Genomic DNA, 21818 nt, shown 5'->3' on the forward strand with positions numbered 1-21818 from the left:
GACCGGAAAATTTTTGTGTTTCATATATCAAACTGGTTTACTAATTTCTTCAGTCCGTTTGCTCAAATTGAACATAAGTACACTAATCCCAGTATAACAGTTTGCATGCTGAAATCTTCTCCCGGTCTTACATAAACATAATTAGAGGATAAACTTATGTATTACAGATAAAATGTTTAAGACACCAAGCATAAGAAGTACAAGACTATTAAAGGTAATTTTAAAGACCCGTAGTTGGGATAGCAATAAGATAATGAGCCAATTTGAGGGGCTTTATCTGTTTGCCGTATCAACAGGTTCGGGAAGATCCTCATAAAATGGGTATAATCAACATTTATGCAATTATGTGTAGTTTACCCCAAAACAGGTATCAATTTTCAGTTATAAAAACATAAACTTGATTTCAAGATATTTGCTGTCATGACGCAAACATTCAGGTAAATGACATTTTTCCAAAAGACACCGAGCACGGGAGTCAAAGTAATTATTACACGTCTAGAAAGGCAATTTTTGTTTTGCTGTGATGCCTTCCTATGACTAAAAGGCTATTTGATTTTTTGCTGTGGCGCCTTCCTATGTCTAGAAAAGCTCTTTTAATTTTTTGCTGTGACGCCTTCCTACTTTGAAGCTACATGTATGCAGTTATTCAGTATGCACCACATTATTGTCATATTGATGTTATTTCTTCATAGACAGAAAAAATATTACAGTCATTCCTTAAATAACCATCAAAAAGTAGGATTTTTGTAAACCATTATCTTGGTATTCAGTTCTCATTTTAACTAACTAACTAACTAACTAACTAATTTTATTCAGTATAAAATCCAGTACAAAAGGATCATCGCTGAAATGCATGAAAATAGGTACCATGAGGACTCACAAGAACTAATTATTTACCCAAGGACCGATAGATTTGACCCGAGGACTTGTTATCATTGTATACATTGGCTATGTACTTGAAATAAATAATATGATCTCTATATTTCTTTTTTAATATACATGTACATGTATCTAGAGAGAAACAGATGTAATTGTGGTATTATGTCAATGAGTCAATCACAAATTCAGTCATTAACATTAATAAAATAGCATCAAAACAGTGGCAAAATTCTTTCACTTATACAATTTATTACAATTAAATAATACAAATGCATCAGTTCACAAACAAATTGCAAAAATTCAACAAAAAAAATGTCAGTATGCCAACAGTACTCCAGTACTTTGCTTTTAAGTCGAGTTATTTACCTTTTGAATACGTCCGCCATATTGTTTTCAACAAGGAATTTGCATACAAAACATACAAATCGATTTCCTGACGATAAATTGTACTTTTATTGTCAGAGTAAAAACGACTTAAGTGAGGTGAGAGTTTTTTTTGCTTCGTGTTGAAGGCCTAACTGTAACTTTAAGATGAAGAACAGCAATAAAAGCACTGTTCCTTTGCTTATTGTGTGTTTTTTTACTGTGCATGTACTGATTTTGTGTCATGGATGGATACCCCATGACCTTTGTTTTTCTATTAAATCTTAGAATAATAAACAATAGACAATTATATACTTTAATACAAGTTAAAGCAGTATAACACCATATAAAATTAAGTCCTCGGTTCAAATCTGTTGGTCCTCGGGTCAAAAATTAGTTCTTGGGAGTCCTCGGGAAATCGTGGTACCCATTGAATGTAACCATAGAAAAAATTAAATTAAAAAAGAAACAACAATTTTGTGACATATAATAAACAATAGACATAACACACACATCAATAATGCAATTATTCCCACTGATGAATTTCTTATTATGATACAATACCGTACATAAGAAATCTGTTGAGCACATTTGTCATTAAATATTTAAATTTATCAAAATTACAAAAACATGGTATAATATTAACAATTTCATCATAAAACTTTTTCCTATCATCTTGATAAAGATTGCATTCACATATGAAATGAACTCAATTTTGTTATCAATATAATGTTTACATATTCTTTGACCCAAAGGTGTACATGGTGCATTATTATATCTGCCTTTTTTGATGTGTAAATTATATGGTTAGAAATTCTTAATTTACTGAACTGTCTAAATATATTGTTTCGAGATTTATTCAACTTTGTATAAGTCTCAGGTTTATATTCCTTTATTAGCTTACAATATATACGTAATTTGTTGTGGTCTTATGGACATTAATTACATGTATGGTCTTAAAGTTCTCATTTAAACTACAAACATGACAAATATATGGTCTTAAAGAGAAAGATGTATAACCAGTATATTAAAGATGCAATGAATGCTGATTTAATAAACATTTATATATAGAACTTGAATCTGTGTTACGTTAACATGTATTCATATGAAAAATACCAGCTAGTTCCCACAACCTAGCTAAATGAGTAACCAGGTCAGGAATAAGCAAAGTACTGGCCTTGGTTATAGATGTGCCATTTATATGAATTTTGCACCATGACAGCCATCATGGATGAAAAAGTCACATTGTCAGTGTCATGTGACACGTTTTTCCACATATTCTCCCTTAAGGTCAAATTTAGCAGTTTATTCATAAAACAAAAGTTGGAAACTTGAGAGATGCTTAAAGGGCAGCTTAGATAATCTGAAGTCTTAAGATATATTATATATTTATTAAGGGAAATCAATTCATATTGTTAATAGCAGGACCTCATCACTCAGTGAAAACAAATGGGATAGAGGTATGGAGTCCTTGCCCAGCTTTCTCTACAACATGTATAATGTACATGTACATATACATGTATTCAATGTATATGATATACATGTATAGATGAAAACCCCATTAGAAGGAGAATAAATATCATCCAGTATTAAAGTTAATTATGAGAGTTATTGATTAAAATGAGGCAGTTGCACTATCAAGATTCTATTACATGTACATGTAGCTGAGTCAGGAAGTATGAATTGTATTACAATAAGGAATTAAATTAGTAATCTAGCATAAATGTCTCAGATACTTCTTAACAGTAAATATGAAACAATTGTATATTTTGATTAAAACCCTATCCTTAACAGTTAAGTGCCTTTAAATCTATATGAAGGGTGTCCTAAAAGTGTAGTTCTCCATGTAAAGTTGCCCTTAAAGGGAAACTTCGCAAAAAAATGAAAAATTGATATTATGTTCAGTTATATAGATACAATGGATAAGCGTGGATTCTTGAAAAAGAAACCATGAGCCCGGAGGGCGAATGGTTTGTTTTTCATGAATCTACGCTTATCCATTGTATCTATAACTTAAACTATTGTGTTAATTTCTTTTCAAAATTAAAGCCTTTTCTTAATTAGAAGGTATTGTAAGTGAGTTTAAATAACCATGTTATCGTGTCCAATGATGCATTGATTAATCTCAGATCACAATTAATTGGTTAACAAAATAAAATTAAGAATGAAATACCAATATAACACTTCTACCTTTAAAGATCTTTATATTACCAGGCATATGAATATTATCTGTTTATACAAAATAAGACATATTCGAAATTATTTCTAATAAAATTGAAAATGGAAATGAGGAACGTGTCAAAGAGACAACAACCCGACCAAAAACCATATATAAAGTATATATAATAAGTATGTTATCGAAATTTTTCTAGCACTCCAGCCACATCACGATTTTCTCGCATAGGAATTTGCGAACAAACCTTTTTGAAATTATGTAGTAAAAACAGATGAAATCATACTATATTTATAAAACAAAAATTGACAAATAGAATGTAATCATTTTTGTTTCAAACATGTGAAATAGCCAATAATAATAAAAAAAAACGGTAAAACTCGCTATTATTACAAAAATATCCACTATAACATGCAAAATTAGAATAAAACCAGGATAAGTTAAGAATTGGAACAACAGAGAGAATACAGGGATTCGAACCTAAACCGACACATCCCTATCTTTAACTCATTGATTTTAACCATGCTAACCTCGCGGCTACCAACTCATACTATACGACTGCCTATTGTGTCTATATAAAGGTACAAGCCCTGTGTGTCCGATGAACCGATGTATATCAGATGTCCATTTAAATATATAAAATAGACATCTATAGTGTAACCCATTGGTAGCCGAGAGGTTTCGCCGATGTGTTGATGTCAGTCACACATAGCAGATTTCAAGGAAGGGTTCGATTCCCACTGAAGGCATATAAAAATTACAAACATTAAAGGTAAGTTTTTAAATTAATTCCATTAGTGAACAGAAATCAGTAAATTAGCCAATTCAAACTTAATGAAATTAGGCACACAAAGGAAACAATTGAATATAATTTGGTGAGTCAATTTCAGTGGCAGATTTAGGAAGCGTTGATTCTAGAAAAAGAATCCACGGTAAATGAATAGGCTGACGTCACCACAATGGTTTAATTATGTATAAAAAAGCACAAATTCATAAATATTAAAGTTTTATTCTGCTAGATAAGAGATCACCATCGATTTTAAATTTAGAGTATCAATTCTCCACATGCGGCCATTTTGACATCCTCCCTGAATATAAACCACGATATATCTATAAACCACAAAGGACCAAAACAAGCAGTAACCTAACGTAGCTGTAATTGAGTGTCGATATCTTGTCAAGCGTACGGTTGTTTTATCCGACAAGGAAAGCATAAACAGTTTCCGGGTCACAAAAAAGATAATGTAATTATATATTTTTTTTTTAAATAACTAGTACTATGGTCTGTCGTTTTAAAACTGTTTTTTTTTTTAACTAAGTTTTTGAAACAAGAAATTTTAATGGAAATTAGTTTATAGTCAAAGTTCAAAGTCATAAATAAGTGTATTGTGTAAAATTGTTTTCGAAAATCTGGTTTGTTCATAATTCTTTTATGTAATAAACTTATTTAAATAAATTCGGACCTTCCCTTATCTGATCACTAGCATGGCTGAAGAAATCCCAGATGTATTGTGAGGTGACATGTCCAGGTATTCAAGCGATTTCCTGTCGGGCTTTAAAACTCTTATTACACAATTACATAAAGCAAGTTCGTGCATCACTTCACTTCTGAGGTTATTGATCAGTGTACACGGCCGATAACTTGTAACTTTCCATTTTGAAACTATCAGGTGTAATATACATCTTTGTCTTGCGTGTCCGATAGTGATATACTAGTCATTACTAAACTCATACGCTTGTTTATAAATAACCTTTCTGGTGTAAAGAATGATATTTATGAAAATCTATATAATTCCCAAAAAAAGATTTGATAAAATAAAAAATCTATTTACATATTTTCCAAGGGTAAATTGGGGAAAATGTAAGTATATACTCGTTGTCAATAAGTATGGACATCTTGAAACATACAAATATTGATTTAACAAAATGTACGCACTTGTCGATCATTGGTTTATACGCCTAGATAGAAGGTTACGGAACTATTTAGAATATATACATGTAAATTGAATATACGAGAGAAACATCCAGAACCAATCTGATTTAAATACAGTTCGATATCTAACTTGCTTTGGTTCATCGAAGTTATAGACATAGTAAAATCACAGATTAATTTTTCAATAAGATTTTTTTTAACAGTTTAAGAAATTCGTCATCATCATAATTGTTGGGTATAATGTATAATAATGTGAACATGGTTCTAAAAGTACCTGATGTCAATTTTCCTGTTCCGACATGCATGTAATATATATGCCACTGGACGTACACTAATGATCCCCAAAAAGCCTATTTGAAGAAATAAAGAAACTCCACTGCGAATAGACTGATAGTAGTTGTATTAACGTCTGGTCAGCTAGAGGGTTGATTAATTTTTTTAGTTAGCTTGTGGTGGTAATAAACCATTCCCAATATTGCACTTATGCATAAAATATCAAATGAGAGTAATATAAGAGAAAATATGAATACGAAAAGTCGCATATCTGGTACAAAAAGTCTCACCATGAACTATAGGATTTTACGTACGATTGTCATTCTTAATAGAAATAACGGACACTCATTTAAATACATGCATGTACGCTGTGATAAAAAGGGGTGTCGCAGTTGCATAGTATTCATCATAAATCTATTTCAAGTTTATACTTTCCTGTTATTTTTATAAGTTAACGCAGAGACATGTTTACATCTCGGTAAACGGACAGAAAGTCACAGGACATAAAGTCACAAATTGGATAGGACAAAAAGTCACAGGACAAAAAGTCACAAATAATTTGTTGACAATTGTTTGAATATATAAGAGAAAGATCTTCGAAAAATTTCTTTTTTTACATTTATTCATTTTTAAGTTTAGGAAATTGTTCATAAGCCTTGATAAATGAAAAATTATTAAATTTTAATCATGCAAATGATATATTTATTGGCACCATGAAGCCATTTAAGTGCCAAACCACTTTGACATTTTGTTATCATAACAACTATTTGATCATCATTGATATTTATTGAATAAATTTTAATTATAAAGTTGCTTGATATATTATAGTTCAAGAAAAAATCAAAAAAATATTTTTAAACTTAGTGTTTTCTTGTTCACAGAAAAATAATCTCAAAACTGAATTGTGACTTTTCGTCCGTGACTTTTTGTCCTGTGACTTTCTGTCCTACATTCATACATCTCTAGCTAACGACAATCAACTATATAAATATCTGAATCTGATGTGATTTACCGTTCATGTCTTTCTTTTTCTCCTTTTTTGTTATTTTGGCAGGAATATATACATTGTAAGATATACTGTTCCCAGGTTTGGGGAAGGGGGGGAGATTGGAGTTCATGTCTATCGAAAGTTACAAAATAAGAACGGTGTATTTATGAATTTACAAGTAGAATTCTGTTCTTTTTTTTAGTTCAGTGATTTAAATTGAGAAAAAAAAAATCTAGTCAGAATTTAAATTAAATCGTTCTGGCAATCCCCCATCTAAGACGCCTCTAAAATAATGAATGGTCATGCTTCACAATCATCAGAATTTTCGTTGCATTGGTATATTCTGTATCAGTAGTGATTAACCTTGACATTTCTGGATATAACAGAGCTTGTATATTACCTGTATGTGGTTAGGTGATCTTAGGTGACGTCCCATGAGGTCTTACGTATGCAGGTTCACATTTTTAATGGATTCTGCTATAACAATTAGGTTTTATGACATTCACACTTCTGCATGTTCTGTATACCAAATTCTTATCTTTTTTTCAGTGAGGATGTGAATATTTTCCAGGAAAAATATTGAGTATCAAATTAATTTCGGGATTTTTTTCTTTCTTGGTATTAAATCACAGAAATTTAAAGGATATACTGCTTGTCCGTTTTAGGAGTATTCTTGTCAGTTTAAACAGACGTATATATGTCTCTGGTTTAGAGTGGGTTTATGAATGAATGATAAGTCTTGCAAAGGTTCAAGATATAAAGCACATTGAAAATTGATTCCGCCGGTCTTTCTCCATTCAAAAAAGGAAAGTTGACGTTAGATTGATTCTGTTAATTTTTTAAAACATCGTTGGTCAAATAGCTAAAGAATTTATACGTTGTGAGATTTAGAATATTTTAATCAGGGCACTCCCGATTAGGTAAATGTAGATCGCTTTGGACGGACCAAACTATATTAATGTAACTGATAATTCTCTCTGCACATTTAAATAAATGTTCAAGGTTACCGATGATAATTTGAAATTGTACAGTTTTGATTTATACGCTCGTTTTCGTGAGCCATTTTTATCTATAAATTTATTTAATTGAAAGTAATTCAGAATTTCGATGTTACAACAAAATAATCACCTATTTTTTTCAAAATTGAGCTTACGCAAAATATTAAAAATTATATAACGGCGATTCAGTTATTTTGCCACCATATTCCTCCCCAAATAATAAAAAAAAATCCTGTCTCGATCAAATCCGCACTTCCGTTTTATCCTTTTTTTCCCCGTGTTTTTTTTTTCATACTTTCAACGGTGAACCCTTGAGGCCAAACAAAACTCTTGTGAAGATCAAAAGATTAAAATTACATAATGCTAATCTTTTAATAACCGTGAATTTAACCACGCCTTTACCAGGTGGTGTCAGTATAATACACATGCATTGTATTTACACAGTACTAGACTGAAGCAAGAATTTGTATAGTAAGACAAATCCTCGACTGAAGTATTAGGTGAGAATACAAACATGCATTTTTATTACACTATCAGTTATATATGTTTGTTCAACATATCCGTCGGAAAAAAAATCATAAAAACATTCTATTGTATGATTTACTTTTATTACTATAATCATATCAGAAATCCTTAAAATATAAAAGGTGCATTTTAATTTTAAAAGTTGCACGGCTGATCACTTTTCTTTCTGAATTATTAGTTGGTTAATAGCTACACCAAAAGTGGTCGATGCGCTTTAAATCGCGTTATAAGATGATTAACGAACAAGACTTAAAATGAGATTAATCCACTCCCGGCATGCAAAAAGACTTAAACTACGTCACAGAAGTCAGGAAGTTCGAATAAATTTTTTTTATTAATTTCCAATTTTCTTCTTTATTAGTGTTCATATCCAGATAAAACTTGGTGAATATGTTTTTTATGGTATTATGAACATATTAAGATGATAAGTAAAAAATCGCGAATTTTCCCTTTAAAGTGTAGCCAATCCAGCTACATGTAAGTGTGCCCTCTGAGAAAAAAATTACCCTGCCCTTTACAAAAACTGGAGGAAACACTAGTTACTCTAAAAGATGAAAGATATGACATCATATTGCTATAGAATAAGCCTAACCAGCTAATGAATGTTTTGTAGAAAACTTTATCGCATTTCATTCTCAAGAATAACATTTACAATTGCCTTCACCACTAAATAACTGGGGTGCCACAATGTTTAACTCATCTAACTAAAGTTAAGGACCAAGTACCCTTCAGGCTCTCTTGAGACATTTTTCAATGGACATGATCAAAGTTACTGTAATCTTCATTCATGGGCAAACATTTTATGTTACCCTGATCATCTAATTTCTAATGAACTCAACCAATATTAATTTACAAATTTTGAATCAAATGCACATAAGAAAATCTGAATGATAAAACAGGGGTGAATCCAGCCATTTATAAAAGGGGGGGGGGGGGGGGGGGTCCTAACCCAGGATAAATGGGGGGGGGGGGGGTTCCAACTATATGTCCCCATTCAAATGCATTGATTGTCAAAAAAAAGGGGGGTTCCAATTGTATTTCATAAATCATGTCAGTACTGAAACACAAACAACTTGCAGGTTTTACAGTGGCGGATCCAGGGGGGGGGGGGGGGGTTTCAACCCCTGGACCCCCCTGGATCTGCCACTGTAAAACCTGCAAGTTGTTTGTGTTTCAGTACTGACATGATTTATAAAATACAAAAATTTCTAAAGTCCCCTGTTGATGAATTGATAAATTATTTAGCATGTTTAGAAAGAAAGGTTCCAACTCTTTCAGGCTTACTTTTGATTAATTTGGCTATTCTCTTTGGGTCTCTTTTGGTCATATTGTTCATGTTGTTTCTAATGTTTCTACCTTTTTTACATACATTGTATCTGGCTTTCAAATGTTTAGGTTTGACATTCCTGCTGTCAGAAGGGTAATTCCAGAAAAGCTCTTCTGTCGCACAAAATTTATGAAATGTTATTTTCAAATGCTTTTTGAGTGTACGTTAGCTTATTGATATGAAACACAAATATTAAGCAGCAATTTATGGTAAACATATGTAAAATTATGATGTATTTTTCTTGTAGTTGATGGTAAACCATGCTTCTCGAAGACACATTACTGGTAGAGGTGGAACACCAATTAACACTATTATTGTCTTTGTACCTCAACAAGAGGCCTGGGTGGTAGAAAGGTTTGGCAGATTTACAAGAATATTAGAACCAGTATGTATGACACCCCGACCCCCTTATTTTTGTGAAATATTTTGATAGGGATCAACTTTTATCAAGAATTTTGGCAGAGAACTGAAATTAATAAAATCTGTAAATAATAGGTAGCCACCCATTATTTTAAAAATTATATGTATAACAAAGAATTGATGTCTGGTCAGTAACTAGAATGTATTACCATGATTACAGACCATTTAAAATATTTTAAGTGTTCAGTGAATTAGGAACAGATTTTCACCGACCATAGGCCTGCAGACCACTGCATAAGTTGATGACCGTATAGGTTCAAACATATACTTAAAAGTATGACAATTAGTATAGGTTATTATTGTGATTTGTGAAAATATAGTTGAAAGGAGGAAAATGTAGCAAAAAGCAGTGTTCTCCTCAGACATTTCTTATATCATCTTGGTAAACAGGAAATTATGAAATACCATCTTGTTTCTAGAAACTATAGCATCACATCCATAACACTATCTATTAGAAAATCATTTCAGATAGCATCACATTTAAGATTATAGCATCACATTACCATGATGCTAAAAGGCCCTGGGGAGAACACTGAAATGGTAGCTGTAGATTGCAATAAGTTTAGGGTCTTTGTTATAAAGATTTAGTCACATACATACAGAATAGAAATAAAGGTTAAATTTTTTAATTATTAAGAATAACTTATATTTTTAGGGAATCAACTTTTTGGCACCAATAGTTCACAAGGTGGCATATGTTCAAAGTTTAAAGGAACTGGCAATAGATGTACCACAGCAAGCTGCTATTACAATGGGTATGTATACAGAGTATTCATAATTATTTTGTTCAACCAGCTTTTGACACTGAACCTTCTGATGGTATTACAGTTAAAGCCAGACAGATGCATGAAATGCAAGACATTTGATAAATTTAAAGATACTGCCAGTAATGTTGAATTGTGAGTCCTAGAACATGTGGTAACATTTTGTGGAGTTTCGTCCCTAAAATATCCAGTTTGACCAATTTTCAGTTTTTTGCTGTTATCTCGAAAACTTAAGGAGCTAGGTAAAAAAATTAAATTGCAACAATGATCACCATGACAAAATCTATTTTCACTGAAAATGTAATTAAAATCTGACTTATTGTTATGGAGTTATTGCCCCTGAAATGTCTGAAATCTTTTTTACTAGGATAAAAGTGTAAAATTCAAAAATAATTAGCAGGACAAAAAAATAATTACTAGTTTGTGCAAAGAAAGTTCCTCATAGCAGACTCCAGGTGAGTGATATAGTGTTTTATGTGAGCAACTAAACAGGTTATCTCGCTCACTAAAGGTCTTTTCATTGGACCTTTAGATTTATAAATATTGTATTCGACTTTTAACGCAGTGAACTGCTTCTTTTTTTTCAGCAATATTTATATTGTTTATGTTTCTTTCTCTTTTTTGACAGATAATGTTACTCTGAATTTAGATGGTGTATTATATCTTCGTGTCACAGACCCACACAAGGTAAGTAGAACAACCTATTTCTCATTGGTTTAGCTGCTATAAATCATTTTGATAACAACCTGCATGACCTAGCTGATATGATTGATAGTTTAGAAGCCATTTTTACATCAGTGGCATTTAATACACATAGTGGGTGTGGGCCAACTTTGTATTTATTCAGATCTTTAAGGAGTGAATTGATTGATTGTTTGTTTGTTTGTTTTAAGGCTACATGTATCTTCCAGTGGCAAATATTTGATGCAAACTTAGATTTTTATGCCCCCTCCGTAGCGGAGGGGGCATTAAGTTTTACCCTTGTCCGTCTGTACGTACGTAGGTCCGTCCGTACGTCCCAAAATTGGTTTCCGTTCTCTAACTTGAGTTTGCCTCAACCAAATGTTATGAAACTTATAAACAATGCTTATTACCACCAAATACAGATCAAGTTTGAATTTTGGTAGGGTCACTCTAACCGTTCTAGAGTTATGCCCCTTTATAAACGGAAAAATTGCAAAATTTTTAGTTTCAGTTCTCTTTCTTAAGTTTGCCTCAACCAAATGTTATGAAACTTATACACAATGCTTATTACCACCAAATACAGATCAACTTTGAATTTTGGTGGCGTCACTTTAACTGTTCTAGAGTTATGCCCCTTTATAAATGGAAAAATTGCAAAATTTTTAGTTTCTGTTCTCTTACTTAAGTTTGCCTCAACCAAATGTTATGAAACTTATACACAATGCTTATTACCACCAAATACAGATCAACTTTGAATTTTGGTGGCGTCACTTTAACTGTTCTAGAGTTATGCCCCTTTATAAATGGAAAAATTGCAAAATTTTTAGTTTCTGTTCTCTAACTTAAGTTTGCCTCAACCAAATGTTATGAAACTTATACACAATGCTTATTACCACAAAATACAGATCAAGATTGAATTTTGGTAGCGTCACTCTAACTGTTCTAGAGTTATGCCCCTTTATAAATGGAAAAATTGCAAAATTTTTAGTTTCCGTTTTCTAACTTGAAGTTTGCCTCAACCAAATGTTATGAAACATATACACAATGCTTATTACCACAAAATAAAGATCAAGTTTGAATTTTGGTGGCGTCACTTTAACTATTCTCGTTTGTTGTTACTTCCTTTGTAAACATCTTTGTAAATATTATCTGAATGTTATTTTGTAGGTGTAATAAGTTATTATATGTGAATTGTAAATTTTGATCCTTTTGACCTAATTATGGCCCTTTGACTTTTTAAGTTTCATTAAAATAACAGTTTTCTCATCCTTGTATAGCTTTGTTACAGATATTGAACTGATATATGGTTTATAATTGTACAATAATGAGTTACAGGTCATATGTGAGATTCAGTTTGGTTGACACACTTTTGACCTAATTATGGCCATTGGACATGAACGATTTTGTTAAAAATAACACATTTCATTTTTGTTTTTAACATTCTTTGTAGTACAGATAAGAATAACACTAAATCATTTGATTAATGAGCTTTGTTATTACAGTAAAAAAAGTCATGAATTAGATCTTACCAATAGTTGTAGATATATTTTATGATTATAGGCAAGTTATGGAGTAGAAGATGCAGAGTTTGCCATCACACAGCTAGCTCAGACAACCATGAGATCTGAGATAGGAAAAATTGCTTTAGATACAGTATTCAGGGAGAGAGAGACACTCAATGTTAATATTGTTGGTAAGTATTAAAAAAACATGGATATGCATAACATAAAACTTATTTCATGACAATCAAATGAGAGAAATTATTAAAATAAGATGATGTGGTATTATTGCCAATGAGACAACTCTCCACCAGAGACCAAGTGACGTAAATATAATATAAGCAAAGTTCTATAGACACCGTAAGGTCTTCAACAATGAACAAAACCCATACCATATAGTCAACTACAAAAGGCCCGACATGGCAAAATATGAAAATTCAAAGAACAAAAAAACCCACAATATCGGCCCAATTTATGACAAATCAATGAACTGTAGGTCACCATACCGCCTTCAAAAATGAGCAAAACCCATACTGCCTAATAAGCTATAAAACGCCCCGAAATGACAATTGTAAAACAATTGAAACAAGAAAACTAGAGCCTGATTTATGTACAAAACAATAAACAACAAAACAAAAGTAAACAGTTATAGTTTATTTTATCTATCGATTTCTTCCTTCCTTTATTTTTTTCAAACAGAAGGAGGTTTTTAACTAATATGAAGAATTTTGTCACATTACACAATATGATCTTTTTTCTTACAGAGGCACTTAACAAAGCAGCTGAAGCATGGGGCCTTACATGTTTACGATATGAAATTAGTAAGTAAAAAATATTTATGGTCAAGTAACAGTATTTGTCCATTCTACTTTTTCTTTCTGATGGTTCCCATGATGTTACAAATAACGTAAGGTTTATTATCCATACCTGCCAACTTTTCAAAACCTCAATGGGGGATTTTAAGCACAAGATGACCTAGTGCATATTTTATACATGCCTGAAGTATATTTAATAAGATATACTATGATTTTAAGGAGTATATATATATATGTACTTAAATACCATTAAACTCATTCGAATAACTATTTTGAGGTATTAAGTTCATATAATAGAGGATTTAAATAGTCAGGCCAACCCTATCAGAAAAGTTAGCAGGTCTGTTTATAATTTATTTTTGTAAAAGGTTATATGAATTTATACTTACCATCAGCAAAACTATGGTTGCGTTTTTGTTTGTTTTTCTCTTTTTTTTTACCATGATTTTGTAACATAAGCATCAAGATCATGTTTCACATAAATGTTTGGTTGTGTTTATATGTTTATTGAAATAATTTTGAAAATTGGCAAAATAGTGAATTTATAATTTATAGGAGATATGAAATTACCGAAGAAAATTCAGGAAGCCATGCAAATGCAGGTTGAGGCAGAAAGAAAAAAGAGAGCATCTATTTTAGAATCAGAAGGTAAAATGTACCGTAGTTAAAAAAATTATATTAAAGTATTATTTTTCAAACATCATAAAAGATAAGATCAGTTTATTTTTTTTTAGGTCTAATACCACCATTGATTTTCCCCTATTAGTCTTTGTTAAATTTGCACTTTTCAAAAAATTGTGCAGAATTTATCTTTGTTTCAAATAAAGAAATACTTGGCATGAGTAAAGTTTTATCCTATCCCGTACTATAGACAAAATTTCACATACATTTCATTGCATATAAGAAAATAACCATCACTGGAAGTTAACCAATCAAATTTTCACCCCTTTTTTTCCTGTGTACAAGCTTTAGTAACCATGTAACATCAAGTTTCCAAAATATTCTATAGAAAAACCAAATAAAAAAATAATAGTGCTTTGAAACACCCAAGACATATGTTTATGACTCAGAAATTTTTTACTGCAATGAAATGTAGGATTAATTTCCAACAACTGTCAAATTCAAGGGAATATTTTTTTTCTACCCTTTTTCGTATGCAACCGGATGTGACGTACTATGATTTGGTGGTATTACACCTTTAGAACCATATGTTGACCACTTATTTGAGATTTGAAATAACACATCTTTTTTATATTATTGCGATTTTTGAAGAAAGGATAAAACTTTGAGATTAATTATTGCCATTTTCAGAAAATCTGCTTACAGAAATATGTATCAGATATCAGAATGCGAGTTCTTATCATTGCGATACTCACCCAGTAGCATTATTTGCAATAATAAAACCTTGCAATAATTTCTGAATTTCCAGTAATCTGCAAAGCATTCTATGTTTTTTTGTTGTTCAATATTACCTGCAAAATCAGAATGCATTATAGATGTAATGTAAATTGGATGAATTGGAGAAAAGGCAGGTGTCATGAAATAGAAGTTCCTCATAATAAAAGTTCCCAATGGAAGAAATATCCTGGAATATTATTTCCACTGGAACAAATACTGTACAATATTTCAGTATTTGTTCCTAACGGAATAACGAGTATAGAATGTTTGTCAAACAGGAATAGATATGGCATTTTTTATAACATAGTTTTCCAGGAGAAATTCTGTCCGGTGGAACAAATATACGTTGACACAGGTACTGGTCATGTTCTTTTCTTTGTAGGTATCAATTTTTGGTTTTTTGTGAAAACATTGTTGGTTCATGGGTTTTTAATTTGTGGTTTAAGACTAACACAATTGGGCTTAATGGTACAAAAATGTTTTCCTTGTGTACTAAATCTTGTGATTTAAGGGAACCATGAAATCCACAAAAATGGAACCCAAAAACAATTATGCTTTCACAGAAAAATAGATGCCACTAGTTGGTGAGGCATGTTTGACAGGGCCTAAAATTTGGCAGTGTAACAGGTCACCTACAACCCTTCACAAAGAATAATTTCACTTTTATACGACCGCAAAAAAATTTTTGTGGTCGTATATTGGTATGACATTGGCGTCCAAAATTAAACTTTGTTTGATTTCATCAAAAATTGAACTATTGGGGTTCTTTGATATGCCGAATCTAACCGTGTATTTAGATTCTTAATTTTTGGTTCTGTTTACAAATTGGTCTACATTAAGGTCCAAAGGGTCCAAAATTAAACTTAGTTTGATTTTAACAAAAATTGAATTCTTAGGGTTCTTTGATATGCTGAATCTAAACATGTATTTAGATTTTTGATTATGGGCCCAGTTTTCAAGTTGGTCCAAATCGGGGTCCAAAATTAAACTTTGTTTGATTTCAACAAAAATTGAATATATGGGGTTCTTTGATATGCTGAATCTAACCATGTATTTAGATTTTTGATTTTTGGGCCCCGTTATCAACTTTGTCCACATTGAGGTCAAAAGGGTCCAAAATTAAACCTTGTTTGATTTCATCAAAAATTGAATTCTTGGGGTTCTTTGATATGCTGAATCTAACCATGTATTTAGATTTTGGATATTGGACCATAATAGGTGAATGTCCAATTTAAAATTTTTAAGTTCTTAGACCACATTAATTCTGTGTCAGAAACCTATGCTGTGTCAAATATTTAATCACAATCCAAATGCAAAGCTGTATCAAGCTTGAATGTTGTGTCCATATATACTTGCCCCAACTGTTCAGGGTTCGACCTCTGCGGTCGTATCAAGCTGCGCCCTGCGGAGCATTTTATTTAACTTTCAGAAAAAGTGAGACTCTTCTACCCCAGGGAAACAGATTTTATGTTTCCATTCTGAACCTGAACGCCATAACATTCCCGATTTATTTATCACAACTTCATATCCATTTTTATTTTCTGTGTAGGTATACGAGAAGCCGACATCAATGTAGCAGAGGGTCAGAAGAAAGCAAAGATCCTTAACTCTGAAGCTTTCAAGATGGAACAGATCAATAATGCTGAAGGTATGCAATTAAAATTCAGATGGATCAATTCCTTGACACTGTAGGGGTACTGGTACTTGTTTTTTTAACGTAGAAAAAAAATCAACATAACACAATATCTAGGTAAAAAAAATCTTTGTATTGGTTTATATTGTTTTAATTATTTGGATTCTTTTCTTCAATAATTTGTACAAATGTAGTGCTTAGTTTCTTTGGTCCTTCAATACTTTACATTATTTTAAATGTAAATCTTAAATACAAATTTGGGGAAATTATTTCACATTCCAGTCATTTTTCAAAACTCAACATTCTTTTTCCTGTTTAAGTTAACCTTTGGGGTAAGAATTGATGTAGGTAAATGATTCTTATGAGTCTATTGCAAACTTATTTAAGTAAATCTATTTCTGTTCAAACAATGTTCTCTGTATTGGTGATACAATCTTTTGTAGAATATAATACTAGCGAATGTTTAGGGAAGGAGTATCTGGGAAAACTAATCATTATCGAAATGGAAATTACAATAATTCAGAAATAAAAAAATCTAATTATTTTGTTTTTATAAGAAAACATTGTGAAGAGTGATTTGTTCGGTAGAAATGTGTTATAAGGTGGATTCATTATTATTTGTTGGAAACCAATTTTCGTGGATTTTGTGGTTAAAGGTGAACCACAAATTTAAATGTTCAACCAATTACTAATTTTCTATAAGCTTGTATGCAGACTAATTAAAAATCATGAAATCAAATATCCACGAATATACACTGTTCCTTTAATCCACGAAAAATTGGTAACCACCAAAATAAATGAATCACCTGTATATAAAAAGGGGCAACAGGTTGTTTTTTTATCAAGATTGAAAAAGATTTGATTGAATGGTCCAATATTATAATGTGTTGCCTACATTTTCTTTTTCATTTCAGGAGAAGCAAATGCTATTCTAGCAAAAGCAAAGGCAAAAGCCAATGCTATTAATGTTGTGGCCCAGGCGATATCTAGTAAGGTTAGTTCAAACTTATGCTTTCAGTGTTACAACCTTGACCATGTCCAGTAAGGTCGGTAGAAATATGCAATAAATACTTTGTTCCAGGTCATTTCTTGGAAAGTTTTTTTTACATGTGTGTAGTTTTCAAGGAGATGGTACATTTTGGACTTATTTAGCCTTGTAAATTTACCAACAAAAAAAAATGGATATCATAGCTAATCACATTTTCTAAACTTTAAAAGAAACTTTGAAAAATTGTGAATATTAGTAAAGCATTGATAAAACAATTTGACTGATATCATTTGAGTGATGTCATAAGGAGATTTTTCTGATTTTTAGAAATTGTAAATATATTATTTAGTTTTGATAGCAATACTTTGCACTGTAGATAGTTTTGAGTTTCTGTTAAGCATCAAACTTGATCTAAGATGTCACTAATGCAGAAAAGCAGTATTAACAAAACAAAAATTCACATACAATCCTGAAAAGAGTAGATCAACCAATAAAATTGTGGGATGTGCAATTGTTAAAGGTTGATAATTTACCATGGGTGTTCTTAAGTGTTTTCAGAAAATGAAATATTTGAATATTTTATTGTATATTCACATTATCCAACATACATCATAAAAACAAGAAATGAACAAACAGCATATTATGTTATTTTTGATTGTCATGCTGGACTCGTTATTTAAAAGGAAAAAGTATTAAGATATGATAAGAAAATAAAAATTAAAAAAAATATGATGTCTACACTTGAAATTTTTGCATGTCATGATTTTTTGTGCTGAATTTTGATCTTTGCTTTAAATACGCAAACTAAACCAAAATATATCTAGACCAAAGTATCCAAAGCATTAAATCTTGTGAAATGAACATCCTGACATTGATTCTCTTATATAAAGTGTTAAACAAAGTCTTAATTGTTATAATGTCTGTCTAATATATATGTTACAGAATGGTGTAAATGCAGTATCATACAATGTCGCAGAACAGTATGTGTCAGCATTCAGTAATCTAGCTCAGAAAGGGAATACAGTTTTATTACCTGCCAATACGGGTGACGTAGGTAGCATGGTATCGCAGGTAAGCTAAAAGTACCTTATTTAATCTCCCTTTGCTAAGGAAGGGATAGGGCATCCTAAATCTGTGAATGAAGTAATTAAATATTCATTGAATGGATTACCTGTCGTTAATGCCATTTCTGCATCTGGGATAGGTGTGTCCATCTACAATTAAACCTAAGCTAGAGATTGGATTTCAGTAAAACTTTCAGAGAGTCTACTAAATGTCATTTTACATGTGCAATAAATCTTTTTGATTATTTGTCTGAATAACAGGAGATGTTGTGATACATCAGTTAGATACCAACACAATATCAAAAATAATTTTTAAAAAAATCCCAGAGGGCAACATACAGTCTTCAACATTAGACAGATGTCTATACATTATGTAAGCTTTAAAATTGTCCTGAGTTTATAAAAAACAATAGACATCTTGTGGTCAATAACATTCTTTAACAATAGGTCAGATGTGTCAATATGAAATACCTAGCTGTGAATTGCCCTAGTTTTGAGTTAATTTATCTCTCTAAATACCAAATTCTCATCATGGTAACCATCATCAGTTACACCCATAGCCAAAAGTTTGGAAAGCAAAATACACATAGAAAATATAGAAGCCGCTTTGACTGCGACATCAGCAAAGTGCCTAGAGAGATTTGCCAGATTTGAGTAAAACAAAAGTATAATTTTGGGTAGATTTGGACAACGCTATTAAAGAGAGAAAATAATAGCAAAATTTAATCTGTGATAATAATGTTTTTATGCAAAGTGGCTAGGGCAATTTTTTTTACCCATGTCCAACTTTCAGCCCTTTTGAAAGAAAAATGAATATATATATTGGTATAATGCCAACAAACTATTAGTACCAACAACAAAAAAATGTCTAGGTATTTATTACGGGTAAAACAGTACACTTGTGTATAAGAACTTAAAACCAGATTGTTTATATTTCAGGCGATGGCTATTTATACTAACTTATCTGAGGCAAACAAAGTGAAACAAACATTATCTGAGACAGGAGAATTGAAAGAAGAAGAACAACAATCACAACCAACAAACATTAATGTAAACCCAGAAAGTTGGGACACGGACACACACACATTATTTAGTAGTGAACTGGATTCGCATGATAAACAGAATTAGTCATTATTATTGTGATACCATAATAAAAATTTTATGTACAAATGTGTGTGAACTTAACATTAACTTATCACTTTTTGGAAAGATACAAACAATTGTTCCCGTGTTATGGGAAGCTGTCTTCCTTTCGCGACTACCTTCGAATAAAACAAATGATTGCAGTTCAAACATATAACCATAGTTATTTATCTATTTGAACTAGGCAGGCAGGATTTTAAAGAAGCAGTTAGTTATCAAAAAAGTAAATATTAAATTACTCTGCATATGTATTTGAAATAAAAACAATTGTGCAGTTTTTGTTTAAGTACAGCTTCTTTAAAAAAAATCTCCCTTTCATGTGATTTAATGGTGGGTTGATCATACAGTTGTGTTAAGCTTAGATGCTGACCATATATATTTTACAATGATTTTGACACAATGGTTAAAATGGAAAACATATTTTCACTAAACGTTAAAACTATGATAAATCTCATAAAGCTTCACATGAAGTCAGTTGCAGTTATTTCTGGAAATAAGTTGTTCATGTTTTTCTCATGGTCGAAATTCAAAGATCCTGTGTTATCTTAACTTTCACAAAAAGTCAGGACCAAATTACATTGATTGGGAACATATCCAGTGTATAACAATTGTCTCCCTTTGTTGAGTTGCAGTTTAGACGTGGGCAAATTGAAACAAATGAGTGATCTAATTTGTTAAAAAAAAACCAGCTTTTTCATCTTCTAAGACTTTGGTATCTTTTGACTTGTGGCTTCAATTGCCAGGTCATTTTTGGAAATGTTTTTGTGTCATTAAAAATTCAAAAAAATCTCTGTTAGAATTGTCAGAGTATTCTTTTTTACTGATTTTGTGTTTGATTTTATAGATTTTTTTGTGAGGGCTGCAAGGGAACATTGCAGAACATGGATTTGGCCTTTCTGCACATAAATATATATATATATATATATATTTGTAACATCTTCTACATGATGACTTCAGAGAATCCTTATGTAATTTATTTTTGGGGCCTCGGTGGCCGAGTGGTCTAAGTAGTTACTACTGTAATTACTAGCCAGTCAACACTGAGGTTGTGAGTTCGAACCCCGCTTGTGCGGGTGCACTCGACTCCAATCTTAATTGACTAGGATTGTCAGTTTTCCTATCGAAGGTCAGTGGTTTTCTCCGGGCACCCCGGCTTCCTCCACCAATAAAAACTGGCCGCCACGAAATAGCCCAAAAGCGGTGCTTAAAAGTGGCGTTAAAACACCAAAAATCAAATCAAATGTAATTTAATGTACCGATATATATTATTATTGTAAACATTCAAATTCAATTTCACTTTTGGCTATTCCATAAAAGTTAGTATTATAATTATATTTATTTATGAATTAGACTGTGTCTTCATCCCACTTGGTATTCACAATTCAATGAATAAAAGTAATGGCTTGCCTTTTAAACAACACACATTACTTAACATTCAATCATTTCTTTACTACTATCAGGTTTTTTGATTATTTCAAGGTTTTTGTCTCACCTGCGACAAAAGTCGCAAAAAGGGAGACATAGGTGTTGCTTTTCTGTTGGTGTTGGTGGCGACAGTGAAGGCGTTAACGATTGTTAAATTTTCTGCTGAAGTCAGTTTGATAGGAACTACTTGTGATAGATCAATGATATTTTGTATACAGTTGCATTACTATCAGTACATATCAGTTTGAAGACTATTTCGAGGGCCTGCCCCCTAGTTCATGATCCAGCAACTTTGAATTAATTAGTATTGTTGCTGTACATCAGAAAGTCTTTTATTTTTATTATACGCCCGTTTACGGGACGTATTATGGTATACCATTGTCCGTCTGTCCGTCCGTCTGTCCGTCGTCAACATGTCGGACATTAACTCAAAAATGCTTTCAACAATTTGCATAAAACTTTGGTGAATTGTTTATATCTATTGACGTGAGCTCCCTTTCGTTTTTTATAAAATTTAGATTTTAAG

General features: G+C 31.6%; 1 protein-coding gene across 1 annotated transcript; it reads left to right on the plus strand.

Annotated features, from left to right (window-relative positions):
- Positions 1-72: 72 nt before the first annotated feature.
- Positions 73-20153, plus strand: LOC127734908 (stomatin-like protein 2, mitochondrial). The gene is made up of 11 exons (XM_052244944.1): positions 73-214; positions 9707-9844; positions 10535-10634; positions 11272-11330; positions 12888-13020; positions 13591-13647; positions 14197-14289; positions 16589-16687; positions 17587-17666; positions 18603-18731; positions 19664-20153. Exons 1-11 carry the CDS (start codon positions 173-175, stop codon positions 19850-19852), a joined length of 1119 nt encoding a protein of 372 aa, XP_052100904.1. The 5' UTR covers positions 73-172; the 3' UTR covers positions 19853-20153.
- The last annotated feature ends 1665 nt before the right edge of the window (positions 20154-21818 follow it).

This window comes from Mytilus californianus, unplaced genomic scaffold (genome assembly GCF_021869535.1).
Source record: "Mytilus californianus isolate M0D057914Y unplaced genomic scaffold, xbMytCali1.0.p SCAF_3, whole genome shotgun sequence".
Classification (NCBI taxonomy): Eukaryota; Metazoa; Mollusca; class Bivalvia; order Mytilida; family Mytilidae; genus Mytilus; species Mytilus californianus.

Coding starts and splice junctions, on each gene's coding strand:
- LOC127734908 (XM_052244944.1), top strand. CDS start 173: ATGTTTAAGACACCAAGCATAAGAAGTACAAGACTATTAAAG. Junction 9,845..10,534: donor TTACAAGAATATTAGAACCA/GTATGTATGACA, acceptor TTATATTTTTAG/GGAATCAACTTTTTGGCACC. Junction 10,635..11,271: donor GCAAGCTGCTATTACAATGG/GTATGTATACAG, acceptor CTTTTTTGACAG/ATAATGTTACTCTGAATTTA.